General features: G+C 32.0%; 1 protein-coding gene across 1 annotated transcript in view; it reads left to right on the plus strand.

The window, feature by feature from the left end:
* The window catches only part of LOC135136320 (ubiquitin-conjugating enzyme E2 R2), a 32,202-nt gene extending 11,384 nt beyond the window's left edge, over positions 1–20,818 (plus strand). The window contains exons 2-4 of the mRNA XM_064065544.1: positions 12,605–12,691; positions 19,795–20,027; positions 20,102–20,818. Of these exons, the coding sequence (XP_063921614.1) occupies positions 12,605–12,691; positions 19,795–20,027; positions 20,102–20,330 (549 nt within the window). The 3' untranslated portion in view covers positions 20,331–20,818. The remainder of the gene's footprint in view (positions 1–12,604; positions 12,692–19,794; positions 20,028–20,101) is intronic.
* Positions 20,819–24,098: the final 3,280 nt, after the last annotated feature.

Below are 24,098 nucleotides of genomic sequence, written 5' to 3' on the forward strand. Positions count from 1 at the left end.
CTGGTGCTGAAGTTAATATTTTGCCATTTAATTCGTATTGCAAAATAAAGCATAAAGTCAGATTAGAAAAAACTAATATAACACAACTAATACCTATTGGAACAATAACTATTAGAACTCAGTTTGTTATTGTAAATGGTAATCAAACAATTCCAATTTTGGGTTTAAAAAGTTGTATTAATTTAAATTTAATTAAACGAGTTGATTTAATTGAGGAAGTAGATTCAAAAAATGATTTCATTAATATGAATAAAGATATTTTTGATGGTTTTGGATGTTTTCCTGATTAATATAATATTCAGTTAAAAAATGATGCGGTTCCTAAAGCTAATTCTGCAAGAAGAGTTCCTATAGCAATTAGAGATTGTTTAGAAAAAAGTTTAAATTTACTTGTTATTCTAAAAACTAAATGAATTTATACTGAGAGATTTTTATGAAATTCCTTCTCTGGATGATATTAAACCAAAATTACTTCAAAAAAAATTCTTTACCCTTTTAGAACTCAAAGATAGATTTTGGCATGTGGGATTGACAGAATAATCTTCTAAATTATGTACATTATTAGTATACCTTTTGGACTGTATCGTTTTAATCGTATGCCGTTTATGAAGAATTATTTATGAAAGACATTGTACACACTGTCAGAGTTACGGAAATTAGCTTCACACAACAAAAGTTTGAATTATTTGTAAAAGAAACTAATGATGATCCAATGTTAAATAAAATCATGAATTTTGTAAAAATGGCTGGCCAGATAGAAAATATAATTGTCAGAGAGAACTGAAACGTTTTCTTAATTTAAAAAATCATATTTGTATATGTATAAAATCAGTTATTATATTATGAAAACAGGTTAACTGTATCTAAAAATTTAAGAAAACTAATGTTAAATAGTTTACATGGAACACATCTTGGCATCACCAAGACAAAACTAAATGCAAAAGCAACAGTATATTGGCCAGGAATAATGAGTAACATAGAAAACATGTTTGTATTGATGAGGCTGATACGTGTTTAAACTCCATATTAATTTTAATAATAATGAAAAAACTTTCAGAGTTTAAAAAATATATTTGTAGTCACTGCTACACGTGTTTCGGTACACAGTACCGTCTTCAGGCAGAAGAGAAACTGTTTCTCTTCTGCCTGAAGACGGTACTGTGTACCGAAACACGTGTAGCAGTGACTACAAATATATTTTTTAAACTCTGAAAGTTTTTTCATTATTATTAAAAAAAAAATAGAAAACATGATTATGTCGTGCATGATTTGTAACAGATTCAGTGCAGCTAATATTAGAGATTTAGTAGTTGATAATATTCTTATTGATTATTATTTTTCTAGGTGGTTGGAAGTAGAAAATTAAAAAACAAGACAAGTAATTCAGTTATATCAATTTTAAAAACAAGTTTTAGCAAATATGGAATTCCAAAAGTAATTATGCCAGACAATATGCCATTTACAGTTTTGGTTATAAACAATTTGCAAATGAGTGGCATTTTACTATTGCAACGTTTTTTTCTTCTCAATATATGTATATAGTTTTTTGTGAATAACACAATAATTAAACATGTTTTCAATTTCATGTTGCGAAAAGAAGACTTCACATATTAAGAAAAAAAATGTATAAAATATAAGCCCCGCCCACCCACCCCCTCTCAATTGTGATGATTTTTTTATTCATTGTGCGCCGAGGTCGCAGCTTGGTTGCAAAATCCTCATTTCCCTGCAAGAAATTCCTAAGTGAAATATGTTGTTGAAAAAGTAAAATTTTGCAATTAAACTCCGCCGCTCGGTGTGACAACGAATAAAAAAATCATTACTATTGAGATAGGGTGGGTGGGTGGGGCTTATATTTTGCCATTTCTTCTTAATATACATAGTCTTCTTTTCACAACAAGAAACTTAAAACATGTTCAAAATTTTTATAGGGAAATATGTATTTTGCAATTACCCCTTGGTCTGACAACGAATAATAACATCATTGAGATCGAAACTTTCTTTTAGTTACTTATGTTTTATTTGAACAACACGATAGTTACATTAACAAGTACTAGCCCCGCCCACCCACCCTCTCACTTCTTAGAGGGTATGTCATTAGCCAAAATCAGTTTTATCCTAGCAGCTGCTATCCCCACCCACCCACCCTCTCTTTTCTTACACGGTATCTCATTTGCCAAAGTCACTCTTTATCTTAGCAGGCACTAACCCCGCCCACCCACCCTCTCTTTTCTTAGAGGTTATGTCATCTGCCAAGATCAGTCTTATCTTGGCAGCTACTAGATAGGATAAGACTGATTTTGGCAGATGACATAGCCTCTAAGAAAAGAGAGGGTGGGTGGGCGGGGTTAGTACTTGTTAGGATAAGACTGATTTTGGCAAATGACATTCTCTAAGAAAATAGAGGGCGGGCAGCTGAAACTTCTAAGATCTCATTTTGTCAAAAATTTAGAAAACTATTCAGTACTTCGTAGAAATTCTAAATATTTAAAAAAGAGACTAGTTGATTTTGAATTTGACTCAATTGTAATTACAAGTAAACTTTGTCTAGAATTATAAGAATTTTATGGACTCCCAAAGTTAATTCGTTTTACAGCCCTGTTGTCAATTTTATTGTACAGCTGAAGAGCGGGGCGAACTCAGGTACAGAAAACATCGGCTTTCCCCTGACAGGCTCTTTACCTGTACAATAGAATTGATGCCTGGGCTGTAAAACGAATTAACGTTGGGAGTCCATAAAATTCTTATAATTCTGAACAAACTTTACAACAATACACGACAACGTTCCTTTTGTATACAATAAAATTTTATGGTGGTTTAAGTCAATTAACTTTACAGTGGTTCATACCCACCATAAGTTACAATTTTAAAACCGGACAAGTAAAAGACCAGTAATCCGAGCGGTACCCGAGAGGTACCCTTCTTCTGGTTAAACAAAGCGACGCATGCCAAGCCGGTGGGACACTCGGTGGGTGAACAGCTTAGCCAACCCCTTGTAATGACATTGTAAAATTTTATTGTATACAAATGGAACGTTTTTAGTATACAAACACCTACTAAAACACCAACACTTCTCATAGCACCAACACCAGAAATATCAAATAATAATATGTGTGTTACACGAAGTGGAAAAGTTGTAAAGCCTCCTCAATGGTTGATTTATTAAAAATTATTGTGTTTTGGAATTAAAAAAAGGAAGATATTGTGTAATAATTTATTAGTCATATTTTTATATAGATTATAAATCTAGTTAGATAAAATAATTTTAAACCTTACATAACTCTGATAAGCTCAGTTCATTATTTTCCATCGCTATTATTTCATTGGAAGAATCTAATTCATTATCTAGGTCGCCGTGATCATCTGATTCTGATTCAGGTTCTCCTAATGAAATAATAAATGGAGGAATATTTTCGAATATTTCCCATATGATTTTTTTTGAGTCGGCGAAAATTCTAGTTTTTCAGTAAGTCTACAAAAATTTTGCCATTGTCAGAGGTACATCTAGAGATGGCTTCCAGTCATAAATTTGCTACCCAATTTGGAGATTTAGGTCGCGAATTGATATGCTTATTGCAAAAATTCTTAGGATTGTATTGAATGTAATCTAAGAATTTACGAATTACACTTAATCTGTTTTAACAGTAGTTAGGATTATTCTCTGGTTGTTGGGGATAACCAAACAACGCTGGAATTATTTACAAAAAATTCTCTTTGCATCGGAACCGTAAAATGAGCACGAAATTGTAATTTAGCTTTTAATTTTTAGATCTGGCAAAGTATTTTATGTGAGTTGTTAAAACAGGGTCATGCGAGCACATGTGGTCTAATGCTTATTACTCTAACTTAAAAACAAATGCAAACAAAATTGTGGGTAAACTTTTACATACATTAGCATGGTAGGTAATACAAAAAAAATGTCGCTTAAGAGTTTCGAACTCTTTATGTTGAAAATAATTGGCTAGCGGAAGTTTTAATGACAACGACATAGTTTGAAGAAAACAGCTGGTCATAAATTCTTAAGTGAACAACCCTGTTTCTATCAGTTATTTTTGTTGTTGATCACTGTTTCAAAAATGTATAACTTGACTCAATTTCTTGTTAATAATGATTGCCAGATTATCTTATATTTGAATAGTTACTGAACTGTATATTTTTTGACAGTATCTCTGAATTCTAAATAAGAAATAAAAAAACTAACAAATAATTCTAAAGTATATAATATACCGGGACGATTTTTTAACACGCTTATATTAGCTTCACTTCTAACAAACTATGTAAACAAATCTAGGAAGTGTATTCGTATTCTTACTCTTGACAGTAGTGACAAAAGTCGTGTGCACGGTGACAGAAGTAAGGTGTGGAAACCTCATTTATAACTTTCCTCAAAATCACTGATTGAAAACACAAATCGCGTGGTTTGGATTATATGTCAATAGCTGTGTCCAGACGGTAGCAACATCTAGAGACATAAGTTGAAATAGAATTTATGGCAATGTCATTTATTAGCCAATCACAAATGTTGAATCATCCACCAATCATACTGTCGGACATAAAGGCTCTGAAAACGCTTTTTTTCGCGGCGATTTACAATTCCCAAAATAAATTTTACGTACCTTCATTCTGCTCAGCTTCGGGGTTATTAAAGGTTCTGTAGATCGCCTGCACAATTATGGACCACGTGTCCGATTTCGCGCCAACACAATACAAGAATGACGTCACAGAAGATGGCAACAACTGCGTTCACTTAACGCCCACCTTCTCGATGTTACCTTGACGAGGATTTCACGACAACAACGCAAACGCAACCCTTGGTATATATACTGGGATTTTTGCTCGGTACTATGGCGCCTTTGGCGGAAGGTGACCGAAACGAGGGAAACAAATAAAAATAAACAAAATATTAAGTAGACTTCGAACCGAAACACATACGATTCACATGAAACACCAACTAAAACTGTTGTAGTGCTTCCTCCAAAGAATCTGTCATTTAATTTATTCTTAAATAGACTTACAAGTTGAAATTTTACATAGATGGACAAAGTGTGCTGGTTACGATTTCGTAGTAAATAAGCCTACTGGGATGAGTGTTCTGTTTAGCAAATTGGAGCTGCTTGTTTCCTCACCTTACTTCTATCACCGTGTTTGTGTGTGCCATTTACCGTCAAAAGTGTGTTTTTTAGTTTTTTCCTCCCAAAAAGTAGGGGGGGTCCACTCTGCACTCTAAACTTGTCCATATGTCACAAAATTTGAGTACAATTGTACTCTTGACAGTAATGATAAAAGTCGTGTGTGATATTTAGGGGAAAAGTGCCTAAAATGATCCCCTCAGGTCAAATGATCCCCATCAATTGTAAGAAAATTTGTGGCTCCATCTACCAAACATAACTGTCATTTGATTAAGCGCTCTGTAATTAGTACCTTCTGAAAGTTTGATGGCGTTCTGTGTATTCTGCACAGTTTTGTGCCAAAATATGTAAAATAAGCACCTCTGATCTAAGGTAAGATATATTTTAAAAGTCCATTATTTCCATTTGAAAGGTCTTATAGCGGTGGTAGTTGTTTTGACAGAATTAGATACATTTCAGTCGTAGGTTAGTTATGATCTTTTTACCGCATGTAAAAATTGAAGATTAGTTTACAATTTTTGAATGCGGATATGCTACCTAAGGCGAAATGATCCCTTTTTCTTGAGGCAAAATGATCCGGGATCATTGGGCGGGGCTAGTACCTGCTAAGATAAGACTGATTTTTGCAAATCATATACCCTCTAAGAAAAGAGAGGGTGGGTGGGCAGGGCTAGTACCTGCTAAGATAAGACTGATTTTTGCAGATAACATATCCTCTAACCCCGCCCACCTACTCTTTATTTTCTTTGAGGGAATACCATTTGCCAATATCAGTTTTATCTTAGCAAGTACTAACCCCACCCACCCGCCCGTTATTTTCTTAGAATGTATGTTATTTGCCAATATCAGCCTTATCTTGCCAAGCACTAGCTCGGCCCATCCGCCCTTTATCTTGTTAGAGGGCTAGTACCTAATAAGATAAGACTGATTTTCGCAAATGACATATCCTCCAAGAAAAGAGAGGGTGGGTGGGCGGGGCTACTACCTGCTAAGATAAGACTGATTTTTGCAGATGACATATCCTCTAACCCCGCCCACCCACCCTTTAGTTTCTTCGAGGGAATACCATTTGCCAATACCAGTTTTATCTTAGCAGTTACTAGCCCCACCCACCTACTACCTGCTAAAATAAAACTGATTTTCGCAAATGAAATACCCTCTAAGAGAGGAGAGGGAGGGTGGGTGGAGCTAGTACCTCTTAAGACGGGGAAATTTAAATAATTTAAAAGAATTTTAGGGATTTTCGTGTTCTATTTTTGGGAAATTCTCAGTCTTAAGAGGTACTAATTCCAGTCACCCGCCGTCACTTTTCTTAAAGGGTATCTCATTTGCCAAAATCAGTTTTATATTAGCAAGTATTAGCCCCACCCACCCACCCTCTCTTTTCTTAGAGGGTATATCATTTGCCAAATTCAGTTTTACCTTAGCAGTTAGTAGACCCGCCCACCCGCCCTCTCTTTTCATAAAGGCTATATCATTTGCCAAATTCATTCTTATCTTAGCACTTACTAACCCCACCCACCCACCCTCTTTTTTCTTAGAGTGTATGTCATTTGCCAAATTCAGTTTTATCTTAGCAGTTACTAGCCCCACCCACCCACCCTCTCTTTGCTTAGAGGGTATATCATTTGCCAAATTCAGTCTTATCCTAGCAGTTACTAGCCCCACCCACCCACCCTCTCTTTTCTTAGAGGGTATATCATTTGCCAAATTCAGTTTTATCTTAGCAGGTAGTAGGCTCGCCCACCCGCCCTCTCTTTTCTTGGAGGGTATCCCATTTGGCAAAATTAGTCTTATCTTAGCACGTACTGATGACTAAATTATTGTCTCAAACTCTTCCAGAAATTATACACCCCCTATTTTCGGTGCTTTTCAAACTTTTTTTGTTTTTTTTTTTTAAGAATTTATTTTTTTGTTACTTTTTGAAATAAAATATTTATCAGTTATGTCATGATTTGATTTTTCTTGTTGATGCTGTCCCCTTATGGTCAAAATTCAAAGGGATCATTATGCCCATGCCGAGGGATCATTTTACCTATGGGGATGCCTAAAATGATCCTTTTGTAAGGTCCTGGAAAAACGTTAATAACTTTTTTTATAATTATCGAATCACCAATTGGCTTATACTGTTACCTAGATAAATCAATGTTCATACAAATAATGCTACAGTTTTACATGAATAATAATAATTTGTACTTTTTAAAGAATTTCTCCCTTAGGGGGATCATTTTAGGCACCTTTCCCCTACTATGAAAACCGTGTTTTTTTTTAACTATAATTATTCACTCTGAACATACACCATAAAGTTCATATATTCAATCAGAAAAAAAAACATCAATGCATTGGAAATACGTAACCAATGTTCCGTAAAAAAGTACATTCCTGATTTTGTAGAACAAAAATTCAAACAAATTGACACTTTTTTATTTGGTAACTTTGGTTGCATACTTCCAATACATTTTTTTAAAACTGAACATAGTGGTTAAGCCCATACTTACTTTCATATGTTCAGAGTTAAAAAATGTCTCGACATGATATTATTCATTTAAATTTGAAAATTACAAATAACTTTGCTTGTGACATGAAAGAATCCAGTTGGCACCACATTCTAGAGCTAAGTGTGCTGTGTATGGTATAAATGACGTGACGTGCGCAGAAGCGATGCGCGAGGTAGCCGCCGATTTCTGCCATCGGTTGTCGCTGCCTGCAAATGTTGGTAACCGATTGGAGCAATGGTTTGCGTCTCTGCTAAAAAAAGTCGATAAATGTCACATGGCTTTCTTGATAGTTAGTTTGACTTTGAGTCTATCGGATTGGCGGATGGGCAGAATTTCTATGTATGACACATATCATTTAGCGGAGTTTGGTAGAGCCATCTATTAAGAGAAATTGAAAATACTAAATGTATAAGATTGGTTGCATACTTGAATTACGAACAATTGTGATTTTAATAGAATTTTTAGATCAAAAATTATAAATATGTCTTTTATTTTAAAAAGTGTTGTCTTTTTATGTGGTTATTATTACCCCATATTTATTTATAATAAAATTGGCTGTGTAAATGGGGACCCCCGTCGGGAGCATCAGTGGAGTCCAGTTGACAGAATTTGGGTCTAGTCAAATCCATTCCAGTCGAGTCAGACTTATTCCATACATAATCACTGTAAGAATTATTAAACTGAAAATTAAAAAATCGATTGATTAAAAACCGAATCTTGGAGAATTGGCAAAAACAATTGCACGGTATAATAACGTTATCTTTGTTCTTTTTTTTAATATATAGGATCTTCTTTCAACAACAGGAAAGTAAAACATGTTTTCAGTCTCTTGTTGGGAAGCGAAGACTTGGTATATTAAGAAAAAATGGACAAAATATAAGCCCCGCCCGCCCACCCCTTCTCGATCGTGATGAATGTTTTATTTATTACGAGTTGAAGGGCGGAGTTTCGTTTCCAAAATCCTCATTTCTCTACAAGAAATTACCATAATTATGAAATATGTTTTTAAAAGGGTAGAATATTTAAAGAAATTTTGATTTAAAACATATTTCATATGATAATTTCTTGTAGAGAAATGAACATTTTGCAGTTAAACTCCGCCCTTCGGTCTAATTAGGAATGACAAATTCATCACAATTGAGATCAGGGCGGGTGGGTGGGGCTTAATTTTTGTTTTTATTTTTCAATATATAGCGTTTTCTTTCAATGACTGGATAGTTAAACATGTTTTTAGTTTTTTGTTGGAAATCGAAGAGTTCGTATATTAAGAAAAAATGGACAAAATATAAGCCCCGCCCACCCACACCTTCTCAGTTGTGATGAATGTTTTGTTCATCATGAGCTGACGGGCGGAGTTTAGTTTGCAAAATCCTTATTTTTCCAGAAGAAATTGCATTATGAAATATGTTTTTAAAAGCGTAGAATTTTTTAGAGAAATATTGATGTAAAAACATATTTCGTATGACAATTTCTTGTAGAGAAATGAGGATTTTGCAGTTAAACTCCACCCTTTAGTCTGATTTGGAATGAAAAACTCATCACAATTGAGATCCGGGCGGGTAGGTGGGGCTTAAGTTTTTTTTTTGTTAATAAATAGAGTTCTTTTTCAACAATAGGACAGTTAAACATGTTGTCAGTTTCTTGTTGGGAAAAGAAAACTTCGTATATTAAGAAAAAAATGGACAAAATATAAGCCCCGCCCACCCACCCCTTTTCAATTGTGACGAATGTTTTATTCATCATGAGCTGACCGGCGGAGTTTAGTTTGCAAATTCCTGATTTCTCTATAAGAAATTACCATATGAAATATGTTTTTCTACAAGGGTAGAAATTTTTAGAGAAATATTGATGTAAAAACAATATTTCATATGATAATTTCTTGTAGAGAAATGAGGATTTTGCAGTTAAACTCCGCCCTTCGATCTGATTAGGAATGAAAAACTCATCACAATTGAGATCGGGGCGGGTGGGTGGGGCTTAAGTTTTTTTTTATCACGCTTTTATTAGCTTGGGTTGTATGTATGTATGTAACGGAATCTTTGAGCTTAATTTTCATCGGTTTCTAAAAGTCTGATCATCTTGAAACTTTGCACACGTCTCAAGGATCGATGACAATGCAATAATTTGATAACAGTTTCCCATTATCCTTATTAGGACCGCCAGGATCCTCGATCCTACGGAGACCACTGAGTGGTTCTTTCTAGAAAAATCTAAATAAGTAATTAATTCCCCAATTTATGAATTTGTCGCAGACTAAAAAATGAAAAATAAATAATAGTTTAAAAAACTAAAAAAACACGCTTTTATTGCTAATCGAACTAAAAACTAGAAAATAATTTTTAATGACAGAGTTTAATATTACAGTAGTAGAAGATCAAACAATCAATCATAATAAATCACCTCAAATTAAAATTATAATAAAATTTAAGTTATTAACAGAATAATTCAATTCAGAGTAAAAAGCGTGGGGTGCATTTTACTGCGGTTCATAACTATCCTCTCATAGATAGTTGCCAATAGAATGATTGTAATATTTAAAATATCAAGCACCCCACGCTTTTTACTCTGAATTGAATTATTCTGTTAATAACTTAAATTTTATTATAATTTTAATTTGAGGTGATTTATTATGATTGATTGTTTGATCTTCTACTACTGTAATATTAAACTCTGTCATTAAAAATTATTTTCTAGTTTTTAGTTCGATTAGCAATAAAAGCGTGTTTTTTTAGTTTTTTAAACTATTATTTATTTTTCATTTTTTTTATTAATAAATAGAGTTATTTTTCAACAACAGGACAGTTAAAAATGTTGTCAGTTTCTTGTTGGGAAAAGAAGGCTTCGTATATTAAGAAAAAAATGGACAAAATATAAGCCCCGCCCACCCACCCCTTTTCAATTGTGACGAATGTTTTATTCATCATGAGCTGACCGGCGGAGTTTAGTTTGCAAATTCCTGATTTCTCTAAAAGAAATTACCATATGAAATATGTTTTTCTACAAGGGTAGAAATTTTTAGAGAAATATTGATGTAAAAAAATATTTCATATGATAATTTGTTGTAGAGAAATGAGGATTTTGCAGTTAAACACCGCCCTTTAGTCTGATTAGGAATGAAAAACTCATCACAATTGAGATCCGGGCGGGTGGGGCTTAAGTTTTTTTTTTGTTAATAAATAGAGTTCTTTTTCAACAACAGGACAGTTAAACATGTTGTCAGTTTCTTGTTGGGAAAAGAAAACTTCGTATATTAAGAAAAAAATGGACAAAATATAAGCCCCGCCCACCCACCCCCCTTGTTAATTGTGACGAATGTTTTATTCATCATGAGCTGACCGGCGGAGTTTAGTTTGTAAATTCCTGATTTCTCTATAAGAAATTACCATATGAAATATGTTTTTCTACAAGGGTAGAAATTTTTAGAGAAATATTGATGTAAAAAAATATTTCATATGATAATTTCTTGCAGAGAAATGAGGATTTTGCAGTTAAACTCCGCTCTTCGATCTGATTAGGAATGAAAAACTCATCAGAATTGAGATCCTTGCTTAAGTTTTAGTTTTTTTTGTTAATAAATAGACTTCTTTTTCAACAGGACAGTTAAACATGTTGTCAGTTTTTTGTGGGGAGAAGAAGGCTTCGTATATTAAGAAAAAATGGACAAAATATAAAAATATAAGTCGCGTAAATTAGTACTAGCGAGAAGTAAACTGAGTTTTACCCACGCCGATTTTAAATACTCATACAACGTAACAATAAATTAGGAAACAAAATTTTAACGCATGTTTTGTAGAGTTATAATATAGACAAATTTTAATAAGAGGAGCAAAATTTCAAGTCAAATAAAGATATAAAAGAAAAAAGAGAAACTAATATAAATATAGTGTAAAATCCTTCATCCGTCTGTCATTATACAAGGTGTTACGGAATTGATTGCAAAAAATTTAACCGGTTATAGAACTCATCATTGGCGTAAATTTTTCTCTATAACATTTTGTTCAAAACTCTTGTTCAAGAATTAAAATTGAAAATATATGGACTATGAAAATATCGCTACCCGCCTATATGTAATTAATACCTACCTTTTTCGATGCAACAAAAACTTTAAATGTAAATGTAATTAGGTTGTCGCTCACATATGTTCATAAAAAAAAACAATAATAAATATACTTAACTCACTCGACATATACATACTTAGTAAAACTTTTCTGACTTAAGCGGCTTAAGTCAAACCACCCTTATAAGTCAAACTGACTATTGTACTGTATTGTATTGTAAAATTTGTTGTTTTCTGCAGTGGCGGTTCGTAACTTTTTGAAATGGGGGGACACAATTTGATTGATTGATTGATGAGTTAAATATGAAGATACAAAACGTCTTCACAAAATTGTTATTGTTAAAATTAAGAACAAATCACCCCATTTTCTCGAAAATGTGAGAATACGCACGTGTTTACATAATAATGTTAAAATAAGAATTATAATATCCAGAACATTTTGTTCGAATGTGCTTTAATTAACAATAATCGTAGTCCTCTATTTTGAGAAGACAAACTCATTCAAAGAAAACTAATTTCTACGTGACATTCTTTCGATGTATAAACATAAATAAACAATTGAGCTTTAGACTGCTAATAAATAATAACTTATAATTGTTTTTTTTTTGCTTAATTTTACAAACATTTACTGTAGTTTTTGAAAGAACAAATGCTATCGATAGTTTTACTCGAAATCTAATAACAGTTGTCCAAATGATTTTGTTAAGTGTAGTGTATCAGTTTTCTTGATAAATCATTGATCAGCACAAAATACACCAATACGTTTCCAACTTAATTGTCTTGATATCAAAGATCAACGACACATAGAGACATCACATATATGTATTGTATATTATTATCACATTACTTGGCGGGCGTTTTTGAAAATTTGTAACCGTAACTTCTATTATTCTTATACAAATATAAACTTTTTTTTCCAGGCAAGAATGAAATTTCCGCCGGATTACCCATACTCTCCGCCGTCAATTAGGTTTTTAACCAAAGTTTGGCATCCCAATGTATATGAGGTAAGGATAAAATTGAAAGCAGTACAGTTGAATTTAATTTATCATTTCCATCACGTGATCACAGAGCGTCGGTACAGTTAACACTTCATGTTTAGTAAACGTCGAAAAACAGTAATATTTTTCGAAAATTTTAAATTGCAACTTTAACAAGAATTTTTATGTGAACAAAGATACAGGTGGACGTACAAACCGACCTTCTATAATTCCTCCATCGTTCTGGACTTTCCAAACACATATAATTTGTCATGTCTATATTATAGTTCCCTCATACTACACTTTACAACCACCAATGACCTTCGTGGTAGATGCGGTTTTTTTCTCGGTAAAAAAAGATAGCAATAATAATTTTGTTGCGGCGTGTAAACAAAATAGTCACTTGATGGAAAAGATAAAAAAATCCGACTTTATAATGCAGAGAATATTTATTGTTAAATATTATAAAGTGTGTTTAATAGAGTTGATACATGGAATGCCAATAAAAGTAGTACATAAAATTTATAAAATCTTTTTTCTTAATAATATTAAGGAAAGTTGGAATCACTTCTTTATAATCTTTATTTGCTATCAGTTGTTGGCTTCTATAATGAACAATGATTTTTTGAAAAATCATTGTTCATTTCAAAGTTTAAAGAAAATCTAAATTTTATAGTCACATTCTTGAAACTATTACTATTATTTATTAAATGTGGCAGAAATAATATATTCTGAGTCTGAATCCACGCCACTGCAAAGACGTTCTACTTTCGGACTGAGAAAAAAATAAATTGACACTATGCGCAGACCACGTGATGTCCCTTTCCTTTTGCACTAAATTGAAAAAAAGGTTAAGTTATTTAGTCTTTGACTGAATTTCGTATATAAAAATTGTAAAGCAACAACAGGTTGCTGTTGTGTTCATGCTCTACTTTTTTTACTCTCATGAAATTATTAAAGCGAAGAAATTTTAATGGTTAAGTGAATAGCTTATGTGATAGAATCACTTTCATTTAGTTTCACTTTTATTTCATTAATCATACTGTGGTTGTTAATAATAGTTCAGTTTAGTTTACTACTTCGGTTAAAAATTTTTAAACGTCTTTGTTATGTTTATGAACTGAAATTTCATTAGCATGAGTTAAACGTAATAATATCCGGTGGTACATCATAAAAGAAACTCGTTTTTTATTATTAATATATTAGATGTATATTATTTTAAGAAAACTATTGAACATTTATTAAACATATCCGATGCCAAAAAGAGTTTAAAACGTATAAACGTAAATATTTTTTAATGAAATTGTTTATTCGATTTTATGGTTTGTGTCTACAATTTTTCTGTCGAAAAAATATTTTTAATTTCTATACAATAATTTAATTGGTAAAAGCAGTGGTAAAAGTAAAAAAAGAAAGTATTATGTACAATCGCACGCAAATGTTTTGAGCCTATGGGCGGATCATTTTTGCCGGTCGTCACCGAAGGAGGCGGTCCAAATCGTCCAAGGGCAGAATTTGTAGGTAGGCTCAAACTACAACGAAATTTACGTGTTGACCAAATTCTTACTCTGAATTAGTTTTAATTTTATAAATACCCTGTCTAAAATGTTCAGAATATGATGAGTCTATACTTGTGATTTACCATTCCATTTATATTTTTTGGATTTGTTTATACATACAGGGTGACTCAAAAAAAATAATGACTGAGTCAATTTATTTTATTGAAGAAATCAAGAATTGCAAAACTGAATACTTTGAAATCTTGTCGATTAGTTGTAACCTGAGCCCAATTTTTTTTGCAATATGTGTGATGTGCTATTAGTTTCCGTAAGTTATAAAATTAGAAAAAAAAACCTATTTCTGCTCTAATAAAATCGAGAATATGCTCAAAATCACACTAATATTAGGTCTAATTGTGTAGTTATAAGATTCATATTAAAATAAGTCACGGACATTTTTTGAAGTGTACTACATTTCAAAAAACAAAAAAAATGTTCAGTTTATAAACTTCATAATTTTGGTTTAAAGTTTATCAATCATGTTTGAGGCTTTATTTTATCCGTTTCATTTGTTATCCGGTCTCTCTTGAGTCGAGGTGTAACACCGGACCGAACGTTCTTCGACCGATAGGATAATTTATTACTTCCGACATCTTTTCGGTGACAAATTTAATCTTCGCATACTTCAGCGTAGTTAGTGAACTCGTTGTGACCACTGAAATATACAAAGAGTAAATTTTGAAATGGAACGAAAGTCGAAGAATACTTTCAAAGCCACGATCAAAATGTGTTTGCTTATCTTCGCCAAAAAATGCATGACGTCATCGTAAAATTTGATATGATGAGTCTATACCTGTGATTTATCATTGCAGTAATATTTTTTAAATTTACTTATACAGCCTGTCTCAAAAAAAGATCACTTCGATTTTCGATTTTTCGTTTTTTGGACCAACCATTTCATCGAATTAGATTTTTCAGTTTCAATTTTTCTATCAACTTTTCGATTTTATTACTTTCCAATTTTCTGATTTTTCAAATTTGCGGTATTTTGAATATTCGAGTTTTTAGTTTTTTCGTTTTTCGATTTTTTAAGATTTCGTTTTTTTGATTTTTCGATGTTTCGATTTTTTGATTTGCCATTCTTTCAATTTTCGATTTTTCGTCTTTCCATTTTTAGATTTCTGGATTTTTCTGTTCGTCAGTTTTTAGATTTTGCATTTTTTTTGCATTTTTCGATTATATTTTACTTTCCGATTTTTTTGATTTTTGAATTCTCGATTTTACGTTTTTAATTCTTCTATTCTCGATTTTTCGATTTTCCATTAATCATTAAATTTTTCGATTTTTCGGTTGTTTTATTTCTCGACCATCGATTTTTCAAATTTCGATTATTCGATTTTCCATTTTCTGATTTTACGATTTTTCGATTTTCGTTTTTCCGCTTTTGTGGTTTTTCGATTTTTCTGTTTGTTTCAGTTTTTATAGTTCTGCAATTTGTTTTATTTTTCCATTTTTCGATTATTTTACTTTCCGATAGTTTGATTTTTGAATTTTCGGTTTTTCCATTTTTCGATTTGGGATTTTTCAATTTATCGGTTTTTTAATTTTTCGATTTTTAGAATATTGATTAATCGAATTTTCGATTTTTGAGTATTTCGATTTTTCGATTATCATTTTTACGATTTTTCAAAATCTCGATATTCGAGTTTTCGATTTTCCATTTTTCAAATTTTCAATTTTTAATTTTGCGTTTTTCGATTGTTGCTTTTTAGAATTTTCCCTTCGTCAGCTTTTAGATTTCAATTTTGTTACTTTCCGATTTTCCACTTTTCGATTTTTTTATTTTTTTTCGATCGTCGTTTTTTCGATTTTCATTTTTCCGATTTTTTAATTTTTCAATTTTTAGGCCTTGCAATTTTTTACTTTTCGTTTTTTTGAGTATTTGTTTCATCGAATTTTCGATTTTTCGGTTTTTCCATTTTCCAATTTTCGATTTTACGATTTTCCATTTTTAGATATTTTTCGATTTTTCTGTTCGTCAGTTTTGAAACTTTGCAATTTTTACTTTTCCACTTTTCTATTATTTTAGTTTCGGATTATTCGATTTTTGAATTTTCGTTTTTTTTTTTTCATTTTTCGATTTCCGATTTTTTAATTTTTCGATTTTTCGGTTTTTTAATTTGTCGATTCTCGATATTCCGATTTTCGATTTTTCGATTTTCCAATCTTCGATTTTTCAATTTCCAGTTTTCGATTTTCTACTTTTTGATTTTACGATTTTTCGATTTTTCTGTTCGTCAGTTTTTAGGCTTTGCAATTTGTTTACTTTTCGATTTTTCGATTATTTTACTTTCCAATTTTTTGATTTTTGAATTGTCGACTTTTAGAGTTTTCAATATTATGAATTTTCGAATTTTCGGTTTTCCTATTTTTCGATTTTTGATTTTTCCATTTTTCGGTTTTTTGTGTTTTCAATTCTCCGTTTTTCGATTTTTCAGATTTGTGAATTTCCAGTTTTTCGATCGACCTACGTATTAGATTCATTGAATTTTCGATTTTCGGTTTTTCCATTTTTAAATTTTTGATTTTCCAGTTTTGTATTTTCAGATTTTCTGTTTTTCGCACATCTGATTTATCAAATTTTCGATTTTTCGGCTTTTCGATTTTTCGATATTTGATTTTCCAATTTTCGATTGTTCAGTTTTGCATTTTTCAGCTTTTAGACTTCAATTTTTTTACTTTTCGATTTTCCAAATTTTCGAGTTTCAATTTTCAGATTTTTGATTTTTCGATTTTCTTTTTAAATCTTTGAATTTTTCGGTTTTGATTTTTCGAACTTTTGATTTTTAATTTTTCCATTTTTCGGTTTTTAGACTTCAATTTTCTTTCTTTTAAATTTTTCGATATTCTATTTTCCGCTTTTCAGAATTTTCGATTTTCAGTTTTCAGACTTTCGATCATTAGAATTTTGGATTTTTCAGTGTTATGATTTTTCGATTTTTAGAAAATTTGAGTAGTCGAATTTTCGATTTTTCTATGTTCAATTGTTCAATTTAAGTTTTGCGATTTTCAATTTGTCCATTGTCGATTTTTAGAATTTTCGGTTTTTCAGTTTTTCCATTCTCAACTGTTAGACTTCAATTTAGTTACTTCCCGATTTTTTGGTTTTCGATTTTCCAATTCTCAGAATTTCCAAGTTTCTTTATTCAGATTTCCAATTTTTTGCTTTTTCGATTTTTCTGTTCGTTTCAGTTTTTAGGCTTTGCAATTTTTTTCTACTTTTTATATTTTGATTATTTTAATTTCCGATTTTTTTTTATTTTTGTTTTTGATTTTTGAGGTTTGTGAATTTCCACTTTTCGATCGACCTAGGTATTTGATTAATTGAATTTTCGATTTTTTGATTAGCCATTTTTAGATTTTCGATTTTTACGATTTGTATTTTTCGATTTTCTGTTTTTTGCATTAGTGAATTTCAGTTTTCCCGATTTTTGGTTTTGCGCATATTTGATTAATCAAATTTTCGAAAAAGTTACCATGCTTACAAAAACTTCAAAACATCTACAATATTTCAAAGTATTCAGTTTTGCTATTCTTGATTTCTTCAATAAAATAAATTGACTCAGTCATTAACTTTTTTGAGACACCCTGTATAACCAAATCTAAAAAATATTAATGCAGTGATAAATCACAAGTATAAAAACTCATCATATTTTATACATTTAAGATAGGATTTATTCTGCAAAATTTTGAGGTGACGTCATAATTTTTTTAGAGGGGATAAGCAAATATATTTTAATTAAATCATGTTTATCGTGACTTTAAAACATCTGCAAGATTTCAAATTATTCGATTTTGCAAATTCAAAATTAAATTGCAAAATATTGTTTCATAATTTTGATTTTTTTTCCAAAATATAATAAAAACTCAACACGGAGTCATAAACTACATGTGTAGGACTATGTTACTGTATATAATTTAAAACCCATTTCCTATGCATAAATTTGAAGTGACGTCATCACATTATTGGTGGGGATGATTAGACAAATTTAATAATTTTGCGACATTTATGAAAAAAATATCAGTTAACAAAAATGGCACGTTTTTATTATTATGCCAGTTACATGTCACTCAACGACAATATCGTTTTTTTTAAGAGTATTTTATTTGAAAAAGTGATGAAATGTTTTATACGGGACAATTGGTCGAAAGATGTTATAAAGCAAAATAATTCATGTCCGGACCATCGTTACTCACGAACGAAAGGGACCATTATTTTATGGGAACAACTAGCTGCTAAATCTTCTCCGACAAATTCGAGAGAACTGGTGTGAGCCATAAATATTTCTTACCAAATGTAAATTTCGTTGTAGTTTGAGCCTACCTACAAATTCTGCCCTTGAAGGATTTGGACCGCCTTCTTCGGTGAGGGCAGGCAAAAACGATCCGCCCATAGGCTCAAAACATTTGCGTGCGATTGTACCTAGTGGTATTAAGCTTATTTACATAATATAATGGATAAAACATCGAAGATAACTAACTCAAAAAATTTTGGACAACGAAACTGTTACTCTTTATTTTTTTTTCAAATTTTTGATTTGCATTTTCAACCAAATCCCTCATTGCGTGGCTTTCGCTGGACCATTTTATTCTTTGTTTTTTCTTATTTCTTCTTTAGCTTTTCTGGTATAGATTTTCAGTCGGTAATCTATCGTTCTTGCAGTAAATTTTGTTTTGCTGTAGTCGAATTTTTCCCAATTTCTTTCTTCATGACTTCCAAAATATTACCATTGCAAAAATTATTATTCTTTAAATAATCTCTCAAATTACAAAATATTGGCTCTACTAAAATTGCTATTTGGAACGCGTTATCTGAAGCGTAATGTAAAGCACCAGTTTTATATTCTTTTAATGCCACAAATTTTGCATAATTTTCATTACAAGTCTTCTTAGAGACCGAAGCAACAATACATTTTTGCAAAAATTTTGATTTTTTATCAAGCTTTTAACAACGTAACGTGTGCAACTGTACAAAGCATTTTTTTTCTCTCAAAGAAAGTTCTCTTTTCGTCAAATTCCAATTTCTAGGTAAAGCTAAATTTTCTTTTCCTTTAGGAACATCGTTTTCTTTTCTGTTATTATTTTTAATATAACTCAAAAAACCAACTAAAGGTGTTGTTTTGTCGGTTTCGTAACTTGAATTATTTGAAACGTAGAAATATTGAGAAACTTATAAAAGTTTTATTTTTTTTAATTTGGGAAAATACATTTTCTAAACAATCTTGAGAAAATCTCTATGTTAATAAATATGAGTTTTTTTTTTTTCGTTCATAAACAAGTTTTTCAGGTCTAAAATTGATGTTATAGTCAGTATAACACTTGTTTGAATAGGCTTCCAAACTGTTTTTCCAAATTTGTCAGGAGCGACTTTTAAGTTTAAAAATAACTTAATGAACTCTTTTTCTTTTTTTTCTTAGCGTTTCATTTTCTTCTGTTGCGTTAAAGAACATTCCATTCTCAACTTTCTTAAACATTTTATTTACTAATTCCTTATTAATGTTGTACAATGATAACTTTTTGTGTTCACTATAATTCGACTGTAATAAATAATCTATTACGTCTTCTTTGCAGAATGGAGACCTCTGTATCAGTATTTTGCACTCGCCGGTAGACGATCCCCAATCAGGCGAACTACCCTGTGAACGCTGGAATCCCACACAAAGTGTGCGCACTATATTACTCAGCGTAATATCACTTCTCAACGAGCCCAACACATTTAGTCCTGCGAATGTTGATGCATCAGTAATGTATCGACGTTGGAGAGATTCAAAAGGACGCGATAAAGAATATGAAAATATCATTAGGTTTGTATGAAGTTTTGTACTGAACGCATTTTTTATAATGATATGAATTTATATACATTATATGGTTTTTGTAGGAAACAAGCAATGGCTGCTAGAGCAGAAGCCGAAAGAGATGGTATCCAAGTTCCACTAACCCTGGAAGACTACTGCATCAAAACCCAAATTAAACCAAATACATCAGACTCACAAGTTGAAATGACAGACTTCTACGACGACGATTATGACGAAGATTATGACGATCCCTCGGATGATTCAGAATATGCAGACGAAGATGAAAACGATAGCGGCAATGGGGAATCGTGATTAACTAAGTTCTATCGCGTCCCCTTTTTTATTTGTACATTTTTTTTTAGTTGTAATTTACTCTCTAATTTTACACGTGTAATGTTTCATATTATATTATTATTTTAGAGATTCAATACATACATAACACTTTTAAGAATACAATATTTGCAGATTACTCAAATGTAAATGTGGTCATCCTTGATAATTTATGTGCAAAGGGAGTTAAATTTGAACGATTCTGTTTGATCTAAGTAAATAAGTAGATGATAATAATAATGATTGGAATGTTGCTTTACTTACCATAAGAATAGCAAAAATATCTTGGGTGAACTATCATTAAGACTGTCATTAACGGGAAAAAACGTTGCAATTTTTTTTTACGATCTCATCAGTTGAAATACCTGTCTTATATCAACCGTGTACATAACAAAACTCACCATATATTTGTCTCCTAAGTATTTTACTGTTTTTATAAATAAAAACGCATCTAGTGTATAGTATCATAATGTGGTAATACCTCAACATCCCAGTTCATGGTATCCTTTATCCTGTAAAGTGAAGTAGTAACGACCGGTAAGGTGAACAACGCATATAACTTCAGTGTAAAAAGTTTAATTTTCCGTGATAAGAGGAAAAAATTCTTGCTTACCGGGTGGGTGCCCTGACCACTAGGCTACAGAGCGGCTGATTTTTATTCGCTTACTATTACTTATATTGTGTCGCCACATGATCTGTCAGCGACTCCACGGTAGTATGTGTACTCTTGCCTAAGCTTGTACACTTATTAATTGGTAAAGTTCCTCTCTTTGTGATTCCGCGCAAATGTTACTTGCGCACAAATTTCGAAAACCCGCGATGTTTGAAAAATGGTCATGAACTATGTGATCGTCAACAAAATGGAACCCTAAGTTGTGTTTTGAGATGGCGAAATGTGGTAATGCAAAGTGGTGATAGCAATACCAAAGTCATTGCAGTGGCGTGTCGACAAATTTTTAATATTGAAGTTTAAGTATTTAACTTCAACAAACCGAGCAAAAATTAAATGGAGCACGAACAACGATAGCTGTCACAGGTCCTCGTCCTTCTGCTTGTTCTCTCTAACCACAGTTCCATACAAACCAAACATTCAAATACATCAAAGCATTTAAAAGCTCGTAAATTCAATAAATCAAAATTAATCCGTCAAGACTACATCGTGAATCGAATTCTCCATTACATAAATAAAACGAAAAAATGTTAAATATGGTCAAAATCACAATAACGTCGCTCGGTACACACTTCGCTATGAGAGGAACGTCAAATCGTTCAAAAACTCCAGTCGTAGGACATATTATAAAACATAACAGAAATCCAGCATAAAATCATTGGCGACATTTTGAGCAACTTCACTTATGTGAGTGAGATGCGATACTGCAGTGATCTACATATTTGTTGATTTATTGTTATAGTCGAAGTGAAACAATTTGTAAAGTGTTAAGTTTGCAATTCTGCCAGCGCACGGTACTAGAGGGATCAAAATATGATTTTATTTTGTTGTTAATAAATGAGTCCTTCGCGGATTAAATTGGGTTTTCTTGTATTTGTTATTGCTTTTTTCATGAACACATGTGGGCGACAACCTGAATAAGGTAGGTATTAATTACACATAGGCAGGCAGCGATTTTTATGGTCTATGTATTATTTTCGATTTAAATTCTTAAACAATAGAGGTGTGTAGGTTAAATTCTTTACATTCAATTCTGATATTTTATTTATACATGGGGTAACGATGGTGACCCTTTAATTTACTGCAGATTTGCTCTTTCGTTAAATTTTACAAATAAAATTAAACATACAAGCTTTAGACACAAGTGACTTCCATTCACTCAAGACATGCGTCCTTCCACTATCAGTGACTGAATAAATCTCAATGTCGAGTGAGGAAGCGAAGGATACCCACTACCAAAGAAAAAATGCATGATCTCTATGTCACTGATGTTTGTTTTTTTTTACTGTGGCGACATAATAACACGTCGATAAGCGGAGAAAGATAAGTGGCCTCGTGGTCTAGTGGTCAGGATACCTGCCCGGTAGGCGGGAGGCGTGGGGTTCGATTCCCACCGAGACAATAACATTTTTCTTCGCTTATCGGAAATCACTGTCGCACTTCGCACTGCGTTCGTATTGTGAGAGTCGCTCACAAACTCCGAGAAACCAGGTAAAACGATACGCTTATCCAGTTGAGGGCAGGCCCGACCATGGGTTTACGGGCTGATTTTGGAATTATTTCTCGCAAGCAACTTGTAAAACAACTCGTGCTACCACCATTGCGGGCAAAGGATAAAATTGTCAGTGCAACAGAGAAAGTGGCGTTAGAGGAAATGATATTGGCAGGTAAAGAAGAACTTGAGTTGGCAAAAGAGGCTGGAGAAATTGACCCATAGGGGGCGTTGTAGCACGAACGGAGTTTGGGGCTCCTGGTCGTGGCTGTTCTCCTACCCACCCGATTCTATCTATCTCAAGCACATTGTGACGGGCTTGGGAGATTTTCAAAATTAACTTTTGTTAATTTATTATATATAAAACTGTAAAACTCTTGTCGTGGACCTTGTGCCCGACATATAGTGAAAATATTATTTATTTGTTCGTAGGCTGGTTCGTGATGATGGTAACACATTCTAGTGACTGGACAAAGGGACTACTTCAAGTATATGCATTTTGCTTAAATGAATAATTATATTTAATTTAGAAATGAGTATGTACAAAAGAGATTTAGTCATATGAGAATAATTTGGTATAACAATAAATTGTAGTGTAGTTTAATATGCAAAGATAATTATCAGAAAATGAACTTCAGTATTAAAACATTTTTAAATAAATTCAAGAAAACCTTATAAATTTGAAACTAAATCTTTGAAAGCATAATAAAACAAACATTTAAAAAAATCTAAAAGAAAAATATAACAAAACTCAAAATTGGTACCATAACTCAAAATTTGGTAAAATAATTCAAAATTTGGTAACATAACTCAAAATTTGGTAACAACTCAAAAATTTGGTAAGGAACATTATAGTAGTTGCGTGGTCAGCGTTCATCAAACAATACAACTGTTTAACTAATAATTTTAATGCAAATTAATCTTTAAAAATAGATATAAATCTCAAAACGTTATCCAATCAAGAATACAAAGGGCGATTTATCATCAAAATTAAACTGAACTTAAAAAATATTAATAAAACCAAAACTTTGAACTTTTTATGAAATCATGCACATTTTTGGAGATGTCAACACTTACCCCCTTGTGTCACAACACAAACACACACTAAACAGGCAACTGGCTAGAGGACTCTGGTCTTTTTTGGATCTTTCGATCTTTTATAAGTAAAGACCCCTCCAAAGGAGTTGTTTTCGCAAAATTGTTTACAAGTTACCAGTTTATTTGGGAAGTCGTAAAAGTATTTGTGTTTCCACCAAATTAGGCTTAATTAACTGTAATATGAAGATTTTTAGTGGCAAAATGTGCTTTTTGTTAAAATTAACAAATTTAAACCATGAAATTATAAAACTGGACAAAGACATCGTGTCCAGCCAAACGGCGCCAATATTTAACTGTGAAATTATAAACCTTGATTAGAATGGTGTGAAATCATAAAATCCAAGTTTCACAAGGACAACCTTGATTTTTACGACAATGACGATTGTTCTGATTCATACCAACATCTCCAAAAATAAGTAAATTTATCTCCATGACGAACGGCCCTTACTGTCGCAAACTCGCGGTTGGGTCTCGGCTATCACGAAGCCGA

Source organism: Zophobas morio, unplaced genomic scaffold, assembly GCF_036711695.1.
Source record: "Zophobas morio isolate AGI-343-1 ecotype UQ-CSIRO unplaced genomic scaffold, CSIRO_AGI_Zmor_V1 ptg000026l, whole genome shotgun sequence".
Classification (NCBI taxonomy): Eukaryota; Metazoa; Arthropoda; class Insecta; order Coleoptera; family Tenebrionidae; genus Zophobas; species Zophobas morio.